The sequence below is a fragment of the Haemaphysalis longicornis genome, unplaced genomic scaffold (assembly GCF_048455015.1).
Source record: "Haemaphysalis longicornis isolate Haplotype H1 unplaced genomic scaffold, Haemaphysalis longicornis Haplotype H1 scaffold_7, whole genome shotgun sequence".
Lineage (NCBI taxonomy): Eukaryota > Metazoa > Arthropoda > Arachnida > Ixodida > Ixodidae > Haemaphysalis > Haemaphysalis longicornis.
In genome coordinates, this window is record NW_027526422.1 from 55,389,766 (window position 1) to 55,409,669 (window position 19,904).

Below are 19,904 nucleotides of genomic sequence, written 5' to 3' on the forward strand. Positions count from 1 at the left end.
TCACTCACTCACTCACTCACTCACTCACTCACTCACTCACTCACTCACTCACTCACTCACTCACTCACTCACTCACTCACTCACTCACTCACTCACTCACTCACTCACTCACTCACTACTTGCTTGCTTATTATTTACAGGGATTATTGCATATGTACACAAGCACTGTCTTTCTTGCTGAAATATTTAACTTAATTACTTAGGTGTATTTTACCAAAATATTTGAACATATATTCATACATTTTATTGTGGACAACGGCAAAGACTGAGACGTGAAGGTTGGAACATTGTGGCGCGTAAGGCGTTTCGTTTTCCAGTAAGGTATTTCCAGTGGAAAGCGAAGTATCGTTCGTAGACGCCTGGGCAGGGACCACGGTGTAAGAATAGTATTCTTACACCGTGGCAGGGACGCAAGTGGACACGATGACTGGGCAATTAAGTAGTGTTTTTCTCTATCAGTTGTCGTTGCCGTGTCAACGGCAGGTTGCTAGATCTCTCCAGCCACTATGTGTATGTATGTATGTATGTATGTATGTATGTATGTATGTATGTATGTATGTATGTATGTATGTATGTATGTATGTATGTATGTATGTATGTATGTATGTATGTATGTATGTATGTATGTATGTATGTATGTATGTATGTATTATGTGTGTATGTCTGTGCGTATTTATGTGTGTGTATGTATTTGTGTTGTGTTTTTTTAACTATGCCTCTAAGGTACTATGCCTCTAAGAAGTGCGTCATACGCCGGCGTGTCATAATACTCATCTGCTGGGACTCCTCAAATACTGGCTTGCTGAAATATCTGCGACAGAGTGAGGGCAAAAGTGAGGCAGCTTTTGAGAAATCGGTACTCGCTGGTGAGGATTTCGATGCTTCGAATAGTGTCAAAGTCGAAAAGGGAAAGCGCTCCGGGGCAGAAGAAAGCGCGGGAGGAAGCGTTTCCGCTCTCCTTGCGCGTTTTATGCACCTTCCACGCTATGCCTCTAGAGCGTTGTACCAGGTTCGAAATGCTGCCTGGTCCGGTATATAACGCCACCGGATACCACGGGAAGGCTGTAGTAGATAGGTTCAAACATGCTTGGTGAGGCTCCCTGGTACACAAAACAGCATTTTCTCACCGGACAAGGATTTAGCAACCCTGGTTGGGCACATTTGCTAAGAACCTCCCAATGATTATACAATCACACTATCGGCCTTCAGGCACTCGAAAGGCGTGGCTGGAGATCTTTGGGAGAGGCCTTCGCCCTGCAGTGGACATAACCAGGCTTAAGATAGGTAAAGATAGAGATAAAGATAAAGTGGTTTTTGTGTATTTATGTACGCAATGTCAGCATCCGTTCCTAGTTCATCTCGATTGTCACCCACTGAAGAGCCTCGCAACTATTTTTCCATCAATGTCAGCATCCGTTCCAAGTTCATCTCGATTGTCACCCACTGAAGAGCCTCGCAACTATTTTTCCACTTGCTTTCCTTAATTTTGTCGGTAGTAGCAGGATGCGTACGACATCACACTGACATTCATCCTTAGCTTTCTAGCACCATCATCCATAGCCGCCGTGGTGGCTCATTGGCTAAAGCGTTGGGCTTAGCCAATGAAGCCCGGGGAGGAGGGTTCGATTCCGGTCGCGGCGGCCGTTTTTCTGGTGGAGGGGGAAAACGAAAACGCCCGTGTTTCTAGATTTCAGCGCTAATTAAAGATTCTAACGCGGACAACCTTAATAAGGGACCGCGCACTACAAAGGGCCTGATATTCCAAGAGCAGCTTCGGCGTGTAAAACGCCTATAATCTGAATTATTTAATTATTTTGTGTGGTCGGTTCGGGGAGGGGTTATGCTGGAGGCGCTAATCGACGCAAAAATTGTAGAGGCCATAAAAGAACATATAGAACCGCAAGCCAAGAATCTGGTCCCCCTGTTTAGAGGCCTCTAGGAACTAACTGCACCGCAAAACAAATTAGAACAGGAAATCCAAGACCCAAATAACACCCCTGCTTCAACTAAACGTCTCCCTTACCATGACTAATGCCCCGGATACCGCCCTTGTCGTACTCCACTGGAGCTTCCGTTCCCTCGACAACGAGCCACACCAGCTACCCTTATTTACCCAGCAGGATCCTCCGGATATCATAGCCCTTCAAGCAACCAATACTCCTACCCCCCGTCTGCCGCATTATGCCGCCAACACGCAAGACTCCCAGCACCGCCACTTTCGTACGTAACTGCCATCCGTACCGATCACACCGTCTCAGTCAAATCGCGTTTCATGTTTCCGTGGAGCTCATCTCCACAAGACAATACGGCCACAGTATCTAGTACATCCTGAATATCTACACCCCCCAGCTGATAATTTTTCCCCAACAGAGTTCTTCAATACATACCAGTTGTGAAACTTGCTTGCGGCAGTTCTGCTTACGATATGTATAATGAATTTTTTTTGTTATGTTGAGTGTTTTTTTTTGTATAATGGTTATTTCAATTATGTTTTACCTATGGCGAGTGTCGCACCGCCGACACTGATGCCATTTTATACGGGGCTGGAGCCTTTTTCAAGCTGGACTCACAGCTTATAGCTCCAGCCCCCTCCTCTCAAGGGAAAATAAAGAATCGAATTGAAATTGAATTTCGCTTCAGAATCCGGGCGGCACGCACCCCCCTGTTCCGTTGAAGCTGAGGGGATGGTGTACTAGCCCCTAGGGGACAACCAAGACTGAACTTCGATAAACTATTACTTAATCAAAAAATTATTTCTAAAATAAAGCTTGTTTTTAAGTTAGAGAGAGAGAGAACAACATCTTTATTGGCCGGCTAAATTAGTCGCAGATACCAGCCTCCTGTAGGGGAGGCAACATCTATGACTGCTGGCGTTGAAGGGCCTCCATCGCGAACTGGACGGCTCCCCGTTGAGAGTCTAAGTCTTCCTTGCCCACCGCACGAGCAAGATGGGGTGGAAGCACGTCTGTTGGGTCCGGAGTCACAACACATGTCCATAGCATGTGCGCCATCGTAGCGCGACTAGCACTGCACAGCACACACACGTCACTCGGCTGTAGTTCGGGGTGGACGTGTTTCGCCCATACAGGGGTCCACGTCGCACGCACTTGCAAATTAGGAGATATTAATTAGGTGATGTATTTATATTATGATTAATTATGTGATTAATATCTGATCATAAAACTTAATTAGGCTTATTTATGGTTTATGACTTATCGTCTTTTAAGATATTTGTATGATATTTTTATGACTTCCAGTACAGTAGCAGCCGCAAGCATTTGAGTACTACTTCCACTTTCCGCCGATAGACGACAGGCTAGTCAACTTGCCCCGTGCTTGCCTCAGCGCGCGGCGATGTGGGGGGGGGGGGGGGGGGCAAAGACCGGATTTTGATACATGGGGCCTATGGACGGTTTTGAAACTGGTATAAATCGAGTAACTCTGTCTCCCCAACATCGAAGCACTAATTCACGAGGCTGCATCCCGGTCCAAGGACACCCCTCCACTTCTCTTCGAAGATTTAAACGCCCCACATACCGCATAAGGGTACAACTTTGCCTCCAAAAAAAGGCACGGGGCTCCTATGCGCCACCAGGAACCACCAGTTTGTCCCCTCTTCCAATCCGCACCGGCAACAGCGTCACCAACTATCCAATGGTCCTGCCTCGAATAAACACTCGGCAGTTGCCACCATCACCTCTCCGCTTCCAAACCGAGAAAGAAACGACTCGGACGAGCACCGCATGCCCGACTAACTGGTCCACTTTTCAAGGAGATCCAACCCCTCTTCCTCCAATACGCTAAAATTGAGGTGAATGGACTCAGGCCCATGAAAATCGGTTTAAACAGCACACCCAAGAAATCGCACTCACTGACAGCACGCCTGTAGTCGACCTCCCCTTCTGGAAACGATGGAAACGGCAGAAGCATAATTGCAAGCTGAAAGAGTACATAGCCCTCCCAACCCAGCCGGCGCAAGCATATGCCGCCGATCTTCAGTGACAAAACTGCCCTCCTTCTGAAGTCAGCTCCAAGACACTTTCCAATTAAATAAATTATTGCATCTCCTCCGCTCCCTTTTCGACAGCACCGATACTAAGCGGCACACAAATTATGGAATACACCCACTAATTCGCAACAGCCCTCCCCCATCTTAAGAACTCCTCAGGTCGATTCGTGACCACCTTTATGGCGATCCTACTACCTACCCACCCATCCATCTATAGCACTTGCTGTACGGGCCAAGCTAACGAAGCACTAGACACCCCCTTTACCGTCACTCAATTCCAGGCTGTCCTCATCCGCCTCACTCAAAACACCACCTCAGAAAGAAGACCAGATTACCTATCGCACTCTCCGCAATCTCGACGATTACAACCTCCAAGACTTCCCTGAACTGTGCTCAGGCCTGACGGGCCTATTATGGACAGGCGGAGGGAGACCGGCAATAAAAACTGTCTAATCAGTCATGTAACACCTAATCTATAATCAGCCAATAAATATTTATGTTTGGTGTCTTTTCATTTGACAGGGAGGAAACTTGAAGTGTTGCTACGAACACAAACAAGTAATTTCCCGCGATGAAGAAGTATCATTGTACAAATAAAATTTCAAAGCTTAATACTTTCGGCTCATATTGCGCCTGAACTGTGCAAGATAGGCCAGGAACGCGCGTTGATCGTATTCTTTACCGCAACGTAGCTTTTTGATTCTTCTGTGCATTCGAAATCCATGACTTCGCAGGCGATAGCCACCTCTATAGGAGACTTAGCGTGGTGGCCTCGCCGAGTTGTGGGCTATCGAGCACGGCCCGTCCACTGTAGAGAGCTCCGGCAGCAATCTTATCCGGCTCTTTTGTATCATATGCATCCACAAAGCCAGTCATTGGGTCGTCCCCTTCCAGGTACAGAAAATGAAAGTGCGGCAGTGCGTGTTTCTCGACTGGCGGCAACAGAAAAGAGGAAGGCGAAGCGGGCGACGAGCACGTCTGATTGCGCTCGCCTGAGCGAGTCTACTCATGCAAAGAGACAATTTCTCGCGGGCGTTCCGTATGTTGTCTCCCCCCCCCCCCTCCACCCCCCCACGCGACGGCCGGCAAGTTGGTCAGGAAAGGACAGACATGTAGATGCCGGATGTGGTAGGGTTAATAGAAGTTGCTGTGCTGCCGTTAACTGCTCTACCAGCGGTCTCCTCGTATGATCATCTCACGGAAAGTAGGAGACGAGAAGGGAATTGCCGCGCCTGCGAAACGTACCGATAGTTGCGAGACTTTCTTGAGAAAAAAAAAATTACAGGAACTGCCAACTGGGTATTATTGAATGAATGCTTTTAAACCCTGCAATACATAAAACCTTCTTGTCATCTCTAACGATTGAGTGATCACCTCCCCCTCCTCCCTTCTTCCCCTTCCCCAACTACGGCCATGTGGCCTCCCCCATCTTAATAAATGTCATTCATTCATTCATTTTTTTTAAGTCGGCTTCACAATTACACGAGTAAGCATTGCTCGAAAGACATCTTTTAAGCACCGTATAAGCATCCCTAAATTTCAGTATGAACGCCTTTCTGTGTCCCTATCAAAAATTATATAGAAAGTCCCTTTAAGGTCATCTTCACTACTTCACAGTTATTCTGGGAAGAAATGTTTGGGGGCGGCACGAGCGGCCTTATGAGGAAATAAAAATTAAAGCCGTTCCACTCAACGGGAAAGCTGTCGGAAGTGCAGAGCAGTGATTCGCCATAATTGGCTGTAGCGCCGTTATCCGCTCACTGCTACCACCACCCAATGCAGTTCAAATTTTCCACCTCCGCATTGCTAGCGCGCCCCCTGCCACATAATGGCAGAATGGGAGAATGTCACAGGAAGGCAAACAAAGCGACACTGCGCAGGTGTGCACGGAGATCATGACGGAGGTTTCGTTTTCTGTGCGCAGGAGAACGGATCAGCTGATTCCTTGGCGTCCTCGGGAATGCGATCATTTTCATTAGAGCTAGTGCGCAAGTATTGTGTGAGCGTTGTCACGTCTTGTTCAAATAATCTCACTACATATAAGTCACACGCTAAACCGAAATACACGTTGGTTACCTACCCACAGGAGATAAACGACGCAATGCTGCCGACGCCGCCAACATAAACTCCGCCTCGCCAGCAGGCCGCCATGTTACAATTAATTCCTGCATGCTTCGCTAGCCGGATAAGAAAACCCCTCAGCAGCTCGTTGCCATATTACTACCCACCACTTTCGCCGTTTTTAGTGAGCGAAATCTAAGCTGGCGACCTTCAAATCGTTGCATCATGTCTGCCACTGTGTGTCGTACCGTTCCAATACATTGGCTGAGCGTCGCGCTTTCCCTTCACAGTCAGTATATTATTTCTATGCCCTGCCCGAAACAGCGCCAGTGGAAACTGTGTTCTTTTTGTGTTTGCTTTTCCTCCCGCACGTGCCGGCGTTGCATTGCCACTATTTTTCGCTTACTATCGTAAAAACCAACTCAACGAGCATTCCCAACTTAACGAACGCTGGTGCTGCCGGTTAATTACATATATTTCGTCTCAAGTGTCGGAAATTTTCTTTGCGCTAAACAACGAGGAGATGTATGAAAAGCGCCAGCGGTTCACGAGTTTAGAACGGTTAGATTTATTTAAACCGCTTGGTTTTCGAAGCCTCTGCGGGACGCCCTACGACGGTACGCCGGGCTCTACTTGGGGACGTTGTCACGCTGCGCCGCCTGATTCAGCCAGTCGCTTGACATCGAGCGTAGCGTTACAGTAATCTACGACGACAAGGTGAGCCCCTAAAGTGCACTGCACTTAAAAATTAGAGGGGATGCTTAGAACTTATTAGGAATAGGAAGGCCAAAGCCTAGTTGGATCCTCTTTTGACACGCTGTGAAACTTTATCTTGAACGTTGCGGCCGTTTCCGTGGCAACTGTACCAGCGCGTGGACAGCACCCTCCGAAGCTCGTTCTGCTTGCTCGCCATAGCAAGGAGTCAATTGGGCACCCCTTCAGTACCTTCACTTTTTAAGGCGGATCGTATTCCACTTTGGGCAGTGGCCTACCCACCTCCGGCGATGCCGTTTCCATTTCCCTAAACGCGCTCCCGGTTAGCGCTCCTATTTTCTGAATTTCACCATTTTCTGTACCTTACAACATGCGCTTGGAGCCTAGAGATATAAAGCGTTCCCCCTAATAAGAAGACCGTAGGTTATTCTACATACACCTTTATAAAACCGCATGCATTCCCATAAAGCACTCTACACTGAGCCCCTTTAGGATCGGCTTTTCACTGCTCTGCTGTAAATTCATTGTAAATGCACTGCTGGGAGGACATCTTTAAAAGCAATATAAGGTGTCATGTCAGAATATGATGGCCCAAAGGATTACTTGAATTCCTTCATGACCTACTGTTGGCTTTACCACACTACACAAGCGCATTGCTGAAAGACATTGCGACGGTCAACAGATGGTACCCGATGTAGAAGTATGAAAGACAAAAGCGCCCTTTATTTGTAGCATTTGGTATGCGGCGAAAGTGTGACCCTTCAAACGTCACTGATGGACAGGCGGGTTTCCTTCTAAAGCCCATACAGAAATGCTTGAGCATTTAAAGCTCCGGACCGTCGATGGAAACTTTGTCCTCCAAGTTCCCGCTCAACTACCGCATACGTGCAGCATGCTGCGAAGGAGGCGATCCCTCGCTGGAAATAGGACGGAAAGTGTTGACGACAAGGGAAACGTCTACGTCCGCATCGCGAAACAGGAAGGAAGGAAGGAATAAAGGTAAAGGGAAGGCAGGAATGTCAACCAGGATGTGGCCTAGTTTGCTATTCTACACGTGGGGAAGGGGAACAATGCGAAAAAAGATGAAAACAATAAAAGAAGGCGAAGGTAAGGACAGAGCGTAAAGAGGTGTGGCCAGCGTTACGACACTATAGACGATAGACGTATAGTGCAAGAGAGCTGTCCCAACTATTAGGCGAAGAAACCGCCTGGCCAGTACGCATCCTTGCGAGTAGGGATGCCTAGTAACAACCATTTTGTGGTATGTGAAACACCGCGATCACTGACTGTGGCACGTAACTTGGGCCTTCACTGCGTGCGGACGAAATGCGCTCTTCCTTTTTCCAATATTAGATAAGGCTTCCACCCAAAATATCGGCATTGTCATTGCAAGTGATACCAATATAATATCCCATTCATTGTGAGGAGGTTGGAAGCAAGAGTATTATCAGAGTTATACAGCGATCGGGTGGATGCTAGCTTTTAACAGTTCACAGCGGAGTTGTTTAAGCCGCAACTTGGACCGGTGGCGTTTACAAAAAATACCAAGAAAAAAAAACTGCGCCGCCTGTAAAGGGTGCACCAACGCAGATAGGGAATTGCAACGGTGAAGCCGGCTTTCGAGCCTGCGCGAGTGTGCTCACAGGGAGCATATGCGTATGCGCACCCCTTACTACACCATTTTAAAAGTGGAAGTCCTAATTGGGCTACTGAAACGACAAAAAATATGCCCAGAGTGGCGCAAGGTTGAAGAAACAGCGGAGCTGGGGGTCGACGTAACTTCTTCTCTCCTGGGATCCGCGGTCAGTGTGGTGGACGGACCGGAATGATCTTGTAAAATACAGCTAAACTTGGTCTCGCCCATCAACACTTAGCGTGGCCTAGAGAGAACATCTCAAAACGTAAGAAAATTTAGCAAAGCCTAGCAAAACCTTCCAAAACGTAGTACAACCGGAAGAAGCTTGGTCGATCCCAACTCCGCTGTTTCTCCCACCTTGCACCACTAGTGCAAGCTGCGCCAAGCTTTTTTTTTTGTTTTAGCGGACCTCCTTTTCTGTTCAAATATTCCGGTGCTAACACGCTACTTGGTGACGGACCGTCTGATGCCGGTGCGATGTTATCAAAGGCCTTTAGCAACATCCCATTTAACCAGAAGTATTTTGTGCGTTCGTGTGTCTGTGCCCAACTTTAGTACAAACAGTAAACACAAAGGGCTTGGGCCAATTTGCTTTTTCCGAGGATTGAATGAGCACCCCAACGCTTTAGAAGCGAGAAACAAACCACTCCGTCACCATGCCCAGCTGATAAGTCGGCATAACCCCGCAGTTTTCTATGCAAGTCCTGTGGCCAGATAGAAGACGCAGGAGGCGGAAGAATATTCATCATAGTTTTTATATTTAGCCACAACCAAAAACTCTGAAGTAATAAATAAAATGTTCTGGTAAATACGGAATGGTCGGATAAATGTGCAAGACGCTCTACTCAACAGCAAGTTTCTAAAGTCAGCTTCACTGCTGTACACAACTGCTCACTGTGAAGACATGACGCGGCATCTAAGCGGCCTGATATCAAAATAGCAAGGTCTTGAGGTCTTGTATCTAAAATGTCCATGCGACCCTATGTTCCTTAAAACACTATGTGCCAAGGCGCCTGTAAAGTTGGCTTCACTACATTACACAAGTGCTTTCCCAAAAATACGTTCTTAAAGAAAGTACGATGGCCTAAAACATTTTATTACACGTCTCCTAAGACCCCGTGTATCCATACCCAGAGTGCTCATGCACTGACACCCTTAAAGCCCAATTCACTGCCATACATAAATTCGTAGCAGTTCAGACATAAAGACCGCACTGACATATGAAACTCTGCTTCCACTACAAAAGCAAAACTATTTCGCACTCTGGAATACGTGCACTGCATTGCAAAGCATTGCAAAGCATTGCAAAGAGTTAATCGCACAAGACGATCAAATCTGCCTAAGCTTCGCTTTGATCCTGACCATCCGAATGCTATACTTAAGGGCTTGTCACCGTGATTTCTTTTTCGTCTCTTTTTTTTCTTCTTCTTTTCTATTCTCCATTCACATCTGCAACCTTCCAGTCTCATCCTGCTCCTCGCTTTCCTGCAGCGCACCACGCCGGCTTCTTTTCGTGGAGACCGCATCACCTGCCGTTCTCCTCTCCCAACCTCCCATCACGAGCAGCGCTACTATATTTTGTGGGCGGCGGCGGCGTCCGAGGACGGGCTCGGTGACGTACGCCAGCGCCTCGCGGCGACGTCACCTCCGCGAGCGGCGCTGCGTCGAGTGACGTCGCGTTCGGTTCCGTGACGTCGCCAACGCGGGGGGCGGCGCGCGCGGGCGCGCGCTACTCGTTCGCCACGACCGGCGGCTAGTTGATGTCGAGAGCGTCGCCGAGCGCGCGTCCCGTTCGAAGAGAAGTGCTAGCCACGCTGCTGCCCTTGGTTCGCGCGCCTGCAGGATTACGCGCCACGCCGCCACGACCACTCCTCGTCGGCGACGAAGACGACGTTCGGGTGGATGATGATGATCATGAAGGCCCGTGCTGTGCCTCTGCTCGTGCTCGTGCTTTGCTCGGCCGCGGTCGGAGTCGCGGTCGCCGCGCGACGCCGCGGCGGCAGCGGCAAGCCGCCCATCGTTGAGGAGGCGACACGCAGGAAGCTGAACCGGCAGACACGTGAGTGATCGGACTCTTGCACGCTGTCGCAGAAGGAATGGACTCCGAGGCGTAAAGTCCAAGTACGGAACGAAAAAAGTAATAGTGATGAAATGACGATAAAAACTGGGATCTGTACGTTGTAAACTCTTCGCGCGCTCTTCGAAGAGAGCATGGGCCGCATTTACTAACGCTTGTTAATGACATTTCATTGTAATCATCCCTATTATCGCTTCTTTATTGGCGTTTTGTCGACTTGGCGTTTCCAGCGTCAACAGCCGTTTTATGACGTTTCTGTGAACTCTGGGACAACCTGAGCACTTTCAATCGCCGGCGAGAAGCGCGTGGCCTCTAATACGTTTCCAGAAGTGCTCCTGACATATAGCCAGCTATCATCATTATATAAGGAGCCTACCAAATAGCCGCAAGTAGTCAACTTTAGGGAAATCGAAAAGCAAAATGGAATCCCGTGCTTCTATGCAGTGTGTAATTGCTACAAGTACGGAGTCGCTCCGATAAACATGGAAGGGGATTGCCGAGGAAGCCAGCACAATATAGGCTAGAGGAGAGCCCGTTAAATTTCGTTCTTATCTTAGAAGAAGATAGCCGGACGCATGCTTACGCAATCACGATCAAGCTGACCCTGCGCCCAGAGCGCAGGATAAGATATCCGAGGGCGGCTAGCGGGAGGTGCCGAAACATAAACAAGGTACTGACGGAACGTGCTTCTCATTGATATATATATATATATATATATATATATATATATATATATATATATATATATATATATATATATATATATATATATATATTATATATATATATATATATATATATATATATACAGGGTGTCCCAGCTATCATGCACCAAGTTTTAAAAAAAGAGTAATGGCGTAACTCGAAGAAAACCTAGTGGATAATGTTTGCAGTACTGTAAAGAAGCGGTGACTAATTTTTTCGTTAATTAGGCTAACTAATTATTTGTAATTAATTATCTAACTCGATAATTACTGTCCTAATCACTGAAGTGTCAATGAGGCATTTGTAGGTATCGACGAGGGGCATCTATCTGCGGTATTTTCAGCGACGAAATAATTGCGCACTCATTTATTCTGACTGATAAAGAAAACCCGCGAAATATGAAAAATACCACGTGACAGCGCATCCGCGCGCATTGTAAAGCAGCGTACCCAAATAAGCTGATTGAAAGCAACTGCTTGCGGTGTTACCCGCTCGAAGAGACAGCGCATCACCTTGATAAGGCGCGTGTGCAGATAAGGCACAAACTCGGTGGCGATTTCTTCTTTCTTTCTTTTGTTTATTTCATTCTGGCTAACTCAGAGGCAGCCTGTTTGAGGGCGTTGCTTTACGATGCGCGCGGACGCGCCGTCACGTGGTATTTTTCATATTTCGCGGGTTTTCTTTAACAGTCAGAATAAATGTGTACGCAATTAGTTCGTCGCTGAAAATACCGCAGTTAGATGCCCCTCGTGGGTACCTACAAGTGCCTCATTGACACTTTAGTGATTAGGACAGTACTTCGCGAGTTAGATAATTATTTACAATTAATTAATTAAGTCTCATTAACGAAAAAAATGCTGTGCGCTTCTCCACAGTACTGCAAACATTATCCACTAGTTTTTCTTCGAGTTACGCCATTACTCTTTTTTAAAATCTTGGTGCATGATAGCTGGGACACCCTGTATATATATATATATATTCAGGCATATACATTGAGGTATATATATATATTTATCATCAAGCTGACATGTGAACTGCAGCTCGCAGTCACCGCGGACGCCGTTACGGAGAATTGATGGCTCGTGCTGATGGGTGCATATTTCTCTTATTCCCACGATACACACGCCAGCGCCCTGTACCTGCTCCGTAGTCTTACTCCCCGAATTGCAGAATTACCATAAGGAGTGTGCGCACGTGTTACGCCACTCAATGCACCAGGCGCCCGGCGTCTCGATCAGCTGTTTTCCTCGGAGGCGCACTTTTTTTTCGCAACTCTCGCCGCTTTTAAGTGTACGAGCGTCGCCGCTTTGAGCGCCGTGTTTTTCGGTGGCGGTCGCTGACTCTCCTCGGAGAGCTGCTGCTAGGAGCGCGCGAGCTCGCACGCTGTCTGGGTTAGCAGCAGCACCGCGTGTTTTCCTTCGCTCGCGGCGGCGTGGAGCTGGCGTCGCTTTGGCGCCGAGAGGGGCTGTATCGCGTTGCGTCGGTCGACGCGCGCCTCGGGAGCACACCGGCGGAACGCGCAACCGCACGCAGATGATCGCCTTGCAGGAAACGCCCGGGTCGGCTGGCGGCCGCTGTTTCGGAAAGAAATGTAATTCTCGCGTTACACTGAACACCCGGTTTCGTTTCGCTCCCCTGTACATTCATATTGGCAAACATGACGGGTACTGAAAATTTTGCGAACTCCGTTGTTGCCAGTGTCAGCTCGCTCCGACGATCTCCCATTCGATCTTCATTCGAGCCACGACGTAGCTCACACCAGAAGCAGGTGACCCTATTTGGGACGAACCTGGGTGGAACAAGATTTATTCGTTGCAGCTGGACTTCGAAATAGGTGGTGTTTCGTTGTACCGAAAACCTGCTGCGGGCGGCTGGTAAAAGTAGTCTCCGTCGCGCGGAAAACTGCATGTTTCGAAACTAGGCCATTGAAGTCATGAACGTTAGAACGAATAAAATGCCGTCTTCACGAAGTTAGACGCTCGTTAAACGCTTTGGTAATATACATTAACAAACAGTTCCTTTCTGCAGCATCCCCAATTTTCAGGCGGAGTGCTTCAGCTTCAAGCAATACATTTGCGCTTGAAAGTACGAGTTAAGGGCCGTGTTGAGCAACAAATCCCAAAAGCGTTTGCTGTAGTATGGACACATAACAGTTGCTATTAGTGAGCTGCACTGCCAGTTGGAAGCTTGAACAACTAGTGGTACGTCATTCGATAGGATCGGATGTTACAACATCCGATTTTACAACAACCTTAGTGTCACTACTTTCAGTAGATCTCGGGGTAGAAAATGGCCCTTCTCCTTTCCCTCTATCACTGAATCCGCTACTGAACGTATTACAGACCCTAAAGTACAGCGAGAAGGGTGGACTAGAGCCTTTATTTTGCCGCTGTAGGGTGAACAAGGTATACCTATGAAACCTTGCAAGAAAGACGTAAGCGCGATGGGTGAGGCCGGGGTTTCCTTCTGGCCATGTGTGCGCAAGGCCACTTAAATTTTTTCACGGTGACCGGTAATATCGCAACTTCATTTATTTATTTTATCGCAATGGGAGAAAGAGGTGGAGGAGTAAACTTTGATTCAGAGCGAAATGGGAGATGGTAGAGCAATTTTCTAATGAGATTGACATCTTCACTCCAGGTAATCCCGGAAACGCACACCCAGCTGCGCCTGGGAGACCGGCTGAAGCTTACCTTTTCGGTGATAACTGTCCAGCTGGCCCCCTATACCAATGCTCCTGGGAAAGGGTTGGGAGAGGAGGCAAATATGGCGTGAGACAAATCGCCTGCAATGACATATATGGATCTGGGAAATGGAAAGCATGTGCCCCTTGAGAAGAGATGAGGCGGATAGGTATCGTGTAGATGAGTTCCGCGAGGAAAAGGTACATTTTGTTGAATTTTTCGGACGAAGAAAATGAAATAATAACTTTGTTCGGAAAAGGCCTCCGTAGTATGTCGACGTGAAAGTGTCCAGCCTTTGGGGTGGTGTAAGGTGGACGCTAACGTCACAGTCAGTGTGGGTATATCCTCTGCAAACTACTCCATTCGTAAGGTTTTTCACAAGCTAAGCTTCCAGCATTAGAGAAGCTGCGACGTACCATTTTTGTCATTTAATATGGTCAATTTGTTAGCATAAGGGTGTACAGATCCGGAGCAATCCTGTCCTCCTAACACTGGCAGATGGCTCTCAGAATTTTCCTAGCAACCGATTGACCCTATACATAGTTGTCCTATCCATCCCATAAGTGTGGACAATATCTGTGGAGGGAGAATCTGCTAGCAGGTCGTTTCGCGCACCGCCCCCTCACCTAACTTAACCTAATCTAACTTAAACCCCACATAAAGTTAATCTAAGCGTAACGTAACTTATATCACCTAATCTAACGAGGGTTTTCTCAACTTCACGTCACTCAAAGCAGCCCGGTGCTGCCGAACGACCTGCAAAATAACCCTATTGAGTGGAAATTAGCCTGTAGCTTTGTTTCCTTTTGTTTTATATCTGACCAATTCCTTTCTCTCTTTTTTTGTTTTTATCACTGGTCCCAGTTGGTATAAATTATGCGGGTTATAATGAATGACTATTGCGCCCCCCTGGACTTCCATAACAACTCGTAAAACCTGCGCATACAACACCGCCGTTTTATTCGCATAAAAGCGAAGTAGTTCAAGCTGGAAGTGGTTATGTTCTACGCTTCAGAACCAGTGGGGCCTTGGTTCTGTCAACAGTACACGGCGAGTGCGTTTCATATCCAAATCTGTGCCCGCAGACAGAAACAGAATTTCAAGGCGGTATCCACTGGTTCTAAGGGTACCCAAAGGTTAGTAGGAACGTAACCAGCATCTTTTGATTGTGGATGCTGCTAATGCACTGGTATTGTTTGTGTAATTATTTATATCGAATGTAGAATAAGTTTTACAAAGTCTAAACTTATTTTGAGAGAACATACAGCACACATATGAACACGTTTTGCGCAGTAAGCCTCGGCGGTGCGCAAAGTTAACTACACTAGGTTCACAGAACTGTCCTGCGACTGTTACATGCAGTGAAGTTAATTTGAAACACCGTCTTCGAAATGGAAAGGTGAGTTCATTAACAGGAAACAGCTCAAACACGGTACGAACGAAACGGCAGGTATAGTGCTCCCTGTTTTTCTCGTTGTCGTCCGCCGTCGATTCGCAATGGTTCCGAATACGGACTTCGACTTACCCAGCCAGCTTTTTGTGTGAGAAAACGTCATTACTTCAAAGAAGCCGCAATTCCCTCCGCTACACTCCGACCAACTTCGATTCAGTCTCCCTCTACTGGCGCGTGCATGATAACAGCGCGAAAAAAAAATGTTCATCGTAATGACCATGGTGATACAAATTGGTTCCGTAGCCACGTGCACCGATATCGACCCCTCTCTTGCGTAAATTAATTGTAGCGGCGAATGAAATTGTTTGGTGTTTCAGTATTTTATTAATGATTCCAGTATTCGAGGCCACAGAAAGGTACGGCTCGTCAGAACGTTTGCCATCTCCCGCACGCGCCTGTTGAGCAATAACATTGCCATCATCCATACATGTCTGGCCCTGTGTGTTTAACGCAGTGAAAAATAGTCGTAAGAGCTCATTAGCGTAGCTATGGCGGTAGTGGTTGTATAGTATAACTTCTACAGCCATCTTCGTCCGTGTAGTTTTGGAATATTGGTTGAGGAGACTTTTGGTGTGTGTACGAATACGATTGGATTTGTGTGTGTGCACAGGAGAAAGGGGGGGGAGGGCATTGGGAGGTGGTTTATGATTGATTAGCTCTTCCTTCATTTATTCCGAATGTTAGCTTTAGGAAATACCGGGAGTGTAGCTTATTTTCTAATGAATTGGGCTGTCAGCTTCGATAGTATGATGTTTCCTCTCTCTCTCTCTGTGAAATATCGAATCCGCTTCCTCGACACCGGCGTTTGAAGGGACCCAAAGGGACAACCTTCTTGCGTGCAAAATGTTTCGCGAAAAGAAGCCGACGTTGCTTGAAGGTGTTTAATGCCGTCTGCGGGTATGCATGCATCCAAAGACACCTTAAATGGGGACAAGTTTTCTATAACAGTTGCAGAACGAATGCGCCGTCGGTGCAAATGGTTTGCAGCGTGTGTGAGGGGCATAGTACACGCTTGCATGTTCGCGCCACCACTGAAGTCAGCAGTCGAAGTGAGCACCCCTTGCCGAGGATTAACGCACCCTCATGCCCGTTGGCTGGCTCGCAAACGACACGTCTGCTGTCCTCAAAAGCGTGGCGCGCTTATTCGGAAGGGAGCCGCTCAGTGTTGCTGGGGATATGCCCCCACAAATCGCGACGAGTGGAAACAGTCTCGTCTGGGCCTGAGCTCGCTGGTGAAAGGGTCCACACCACAACAATGGGTAACGTCGGTATTGTCGAAAATACAAGATCGCTCTTGGATGGAGTCCTCGCCGTCGTACCGCTTCCAGATGAATCTGACCAAAATCTTTTGGCGGGAAAACACAAGAACGATCTTCCATGAAGTCGTTGCCGCAGTACCGCTTCTGACTAAATCTAACCGTAAACTCTAGGGACGAAAATACACGGGTACTCTTTCATGGAGTCCTTGCCGCCTTACCGCTCCTAAATGAATCTCACCAGACACATTTTTTTGCTCCAAGCGTGAACAGCCGTGCACTGCTTCACGGAGAAGAGTGTTGATCTACGGAAATACTGTACGATTTCTGCGTGCAAAGGAATGCTTAAAGGGACCCTGCAAGACTTTTGACAAGCTCTTTCACTGTTTCCCTCGCGTCTGGAAGCACTGCAAAAGCTATAGTTATCGCCAGCACGGAGCGCTACTGCGTGATTTGCTCGTCGCACCAGATCCGCCTTTCCATTTCTGCTTTGTTTTTGTGGCTTTCCTTTTTAGTTGCTGTCGAAAAGCGTTCTTTGCTGCAACTGAAGAAAAACCGGCCAACAGGCGCTACGTGGCCTTAGTGACGTAATTCGAGCCGTCGAAGAACGCGAAGACAGGGAAAGAGAGAAAAATCTTTTGAGCGAGTTTACGAGTTATCTGTAGGGCATCGGGCAGTGATTTTTGGCCGAGGTACTCTGAGACCCCCTAATCTAAGTACTGGGTGTGTTGGGTGACTACCTGCTCTGTGAATGTGCTCGATTCAGTGCTCAAAGTGTGTCCCTCGCACTGGCTTTCGGACTGCCGCTTTCCCGAGACATGCAGCTAAAGGACGCTAAGGCCATGGGCTTGTCCCAAACGCGCTTTACAAGCAAGGAAAGGTCTGGTAGAGTACCTGCAACACACAGATCTAGACCAGTCATGAAAAACATGACGTTTCTGTGCTCATGAAGTTCTTGAACATCATCGCCATCATCTTCACCACGTCATCAACTGGCGTAGCAAGTTAGGCATTTTAGGCACTTCATTAAAGATCGTTCTCTCTCTCTCTCTCTCTCTCTCTCTCTCTCTCTCTCTCTCTCTCTCTCTCTCTCTCTCTCTCTCTCTCTCTCTCTCTCTCTCTCTCTCTCTCTCTCTCTCTCTCTCTCTCTACGTTCTGCAAGCATTTAAGATTCCGAAAAAGTTGAAAAAGTGTTGCAGGGTCCCTTTAAAATCGTTACTCCTAGTGTCGCTCTTTCCCTCCCTGTCTTCCCTCGAACGGATTCCCTCGCAGCCCGTCTATCAGCGAAGCGTCCGAGGTGCTTGACACCGCAACGCGGCACCAACGGTGCAATCTACCCGTTCATTATACGGTATACGGCGGCGGTCGCGTATCCGGCCCTTTTCTTTCGGCTGCAGGCGCGCAGCGCGACGGGGTGGTGTGAGCTCGTGTATGCATGACGCAGGTAGCTGGCATGCTCGCGCCACCGCGGTCTCGCCATAACGAATGCGCGCCACGAAGCCCGCTTTCAATACCCACCGGCGCCGCTCGGCAGCAGCAGCGCTTGGCGCGTAAACAAAGCCCGCGCTTATCTTCGCGCGCGGACGCCGACGCCGCTCTTTTGTGTCTGTGATCTTCGCGTCGCGCTCCTCAAGGACGGATGACATAACGGCGACCGTGGCCGGCCCTTCCTACTCGCCGCAAGCCAGACGCCGGTCGCGCCAATTATGCGTCTTCTTCTTTTCTTTTGTTTTGTTTGCTCAGTACCGTTCACGCGTAACGTTGCTTTCAAACCACGTAGATGTACCTTCGCGAATTTCCTCGGCTACGCCCCAGACACTTCGTCACGGGGCTCTTCTGGAAGCGTTTTGACGGGATGTGTTATCTTCGCTGTGTGATATACAGTCCGGAGCGGCCGTTTGAGTTATCAGCTATGAAGAAAAAAAAGAAAGGTTCGTGTTCTTTTGCGTAGCCGGGATGCAACCACTGTAGGCCAGGATGCGAACATTAGATAAAATGGGGAGCAGCCTGGGCGTGGCGGGATCGTTTCTGAATATACGATAAGCGTGAGAAGGACAAGGCCAGTGTATTCTGAAAAAAAAAAAAAAAAAAACAGAACCTTTTCACCCTGAGAAGGGCGAAACCCAGCGAAGCTGGTGGTCTGGTTGGATTTGATTTGATTGTTGAGTTTAACGCGCCGATGCGCCAACCAAACCGCCGCGATGGGTCAGTGGCGCCTTAGCCACTGAGCCATCGCGGCGGGTTGGTTGGATTTGCTATGTTCGGGTTTAGCTGTATTGGGTATTTGGTATATTCAATTACAAGGACAGTGGCCCGACCTTTATGTCACAGTCTAAGGACCCGCACAATTGTTGGACAGAGACAATGACGTTCTATTATATCGCGGCTACGCCAATCACAGCGCAGTCTCTAGTGCGCCGCACAGACGGCCACGCTTCACTGCGCAACACACAATGTGGGAAAGCCAGCTTACGAAGAACAAGACTACGCCGATCTTCTTAAAGTCGTCTTCACCTCTGAAGACAAACGCATTGCTGGGAAAGCATTTTTTAGGGTCAATATACGACATATCAATATATAGAGGCCCTAAGAGCTCTCACGATTGCTATGAATGCTATGAAAAAGCGTTCACACCACTGCGAGAACCTCGGTGATTAGACATTTACAGGTTTGCTTGTAAAAACTGGTAGGTATGAAACACGAACGAATGAACAAGATGAAAATGTGGATCTGGGGCACAATGGTCGTCATGGACCATTGGAAAGACGGGGGAGGGAGGGGGGGGGGGGGTGTCATAGCCGCATGCCGCATTGAGCAACGGCAACTTACTGAACTGTGGAGCATATCACTGCGAAGAATAAAGGGCGCCTATAGTCGAATGTGTCCTCTTACTCCTTATCTTTACGAGCTTAAGAGTGTATGCACAGAATACGGTGAAACGACGGCATACGGTTGACGGATTGCAAATGGTCTGGAGGAGTGGCCTATTTTCGATGCTTGCGGACATTAAAAGGTCAATGCGCTGTTTGAAAGTTGGGAAATGGAGCACGCATTTTGTCTTCGGTTTTCGCCCCGTATTTCCTGTAGTTGATGTCAGGTACCGGGCTTCTTGCATGCGCACTCAACCTCGAGTGCTGAAGTTTAATTGAATGCTTACGGCATAGCCAATTTGTTCAGCAACTCATACTATTGCGTGCCATTCTAGGAATAACAGCATCTATGGGCACACAAAACTAGCTCCACCATAGCATGCTTCGTAAATCGGTGATTACTGATCGTGCAAGTTGACAACGCCAATCCCGCTACCGT

The 19,904-nt window shown here is 48.0% G+C and overlaps 1 protein-coding gene across 1 annotated transcript in view; it reads left to right on the forward strand.

The window, feature by feature from the left end:
• The first annotated feature begins 10,140 nt into the window (after positions 1-10,140).
• Positions 10,141-19,904, forward strand: part of Sog (chordin short gastrulation) — a 327,634-nt gene continuing 317,870 nt past the window's right edge. Inside the window, exon 1 of the mRNA XM_077677340.1 lies at positions 10,141-10,479. Coding sequence (XP_077533466.1) covers positions 10,323-10,479 — 157 coding nt within the window. The 5' untranslated portion in view covers positions 10,141-10,322. The remainder of the gene's footprint in view (positions 10,480-19,904) is intronic.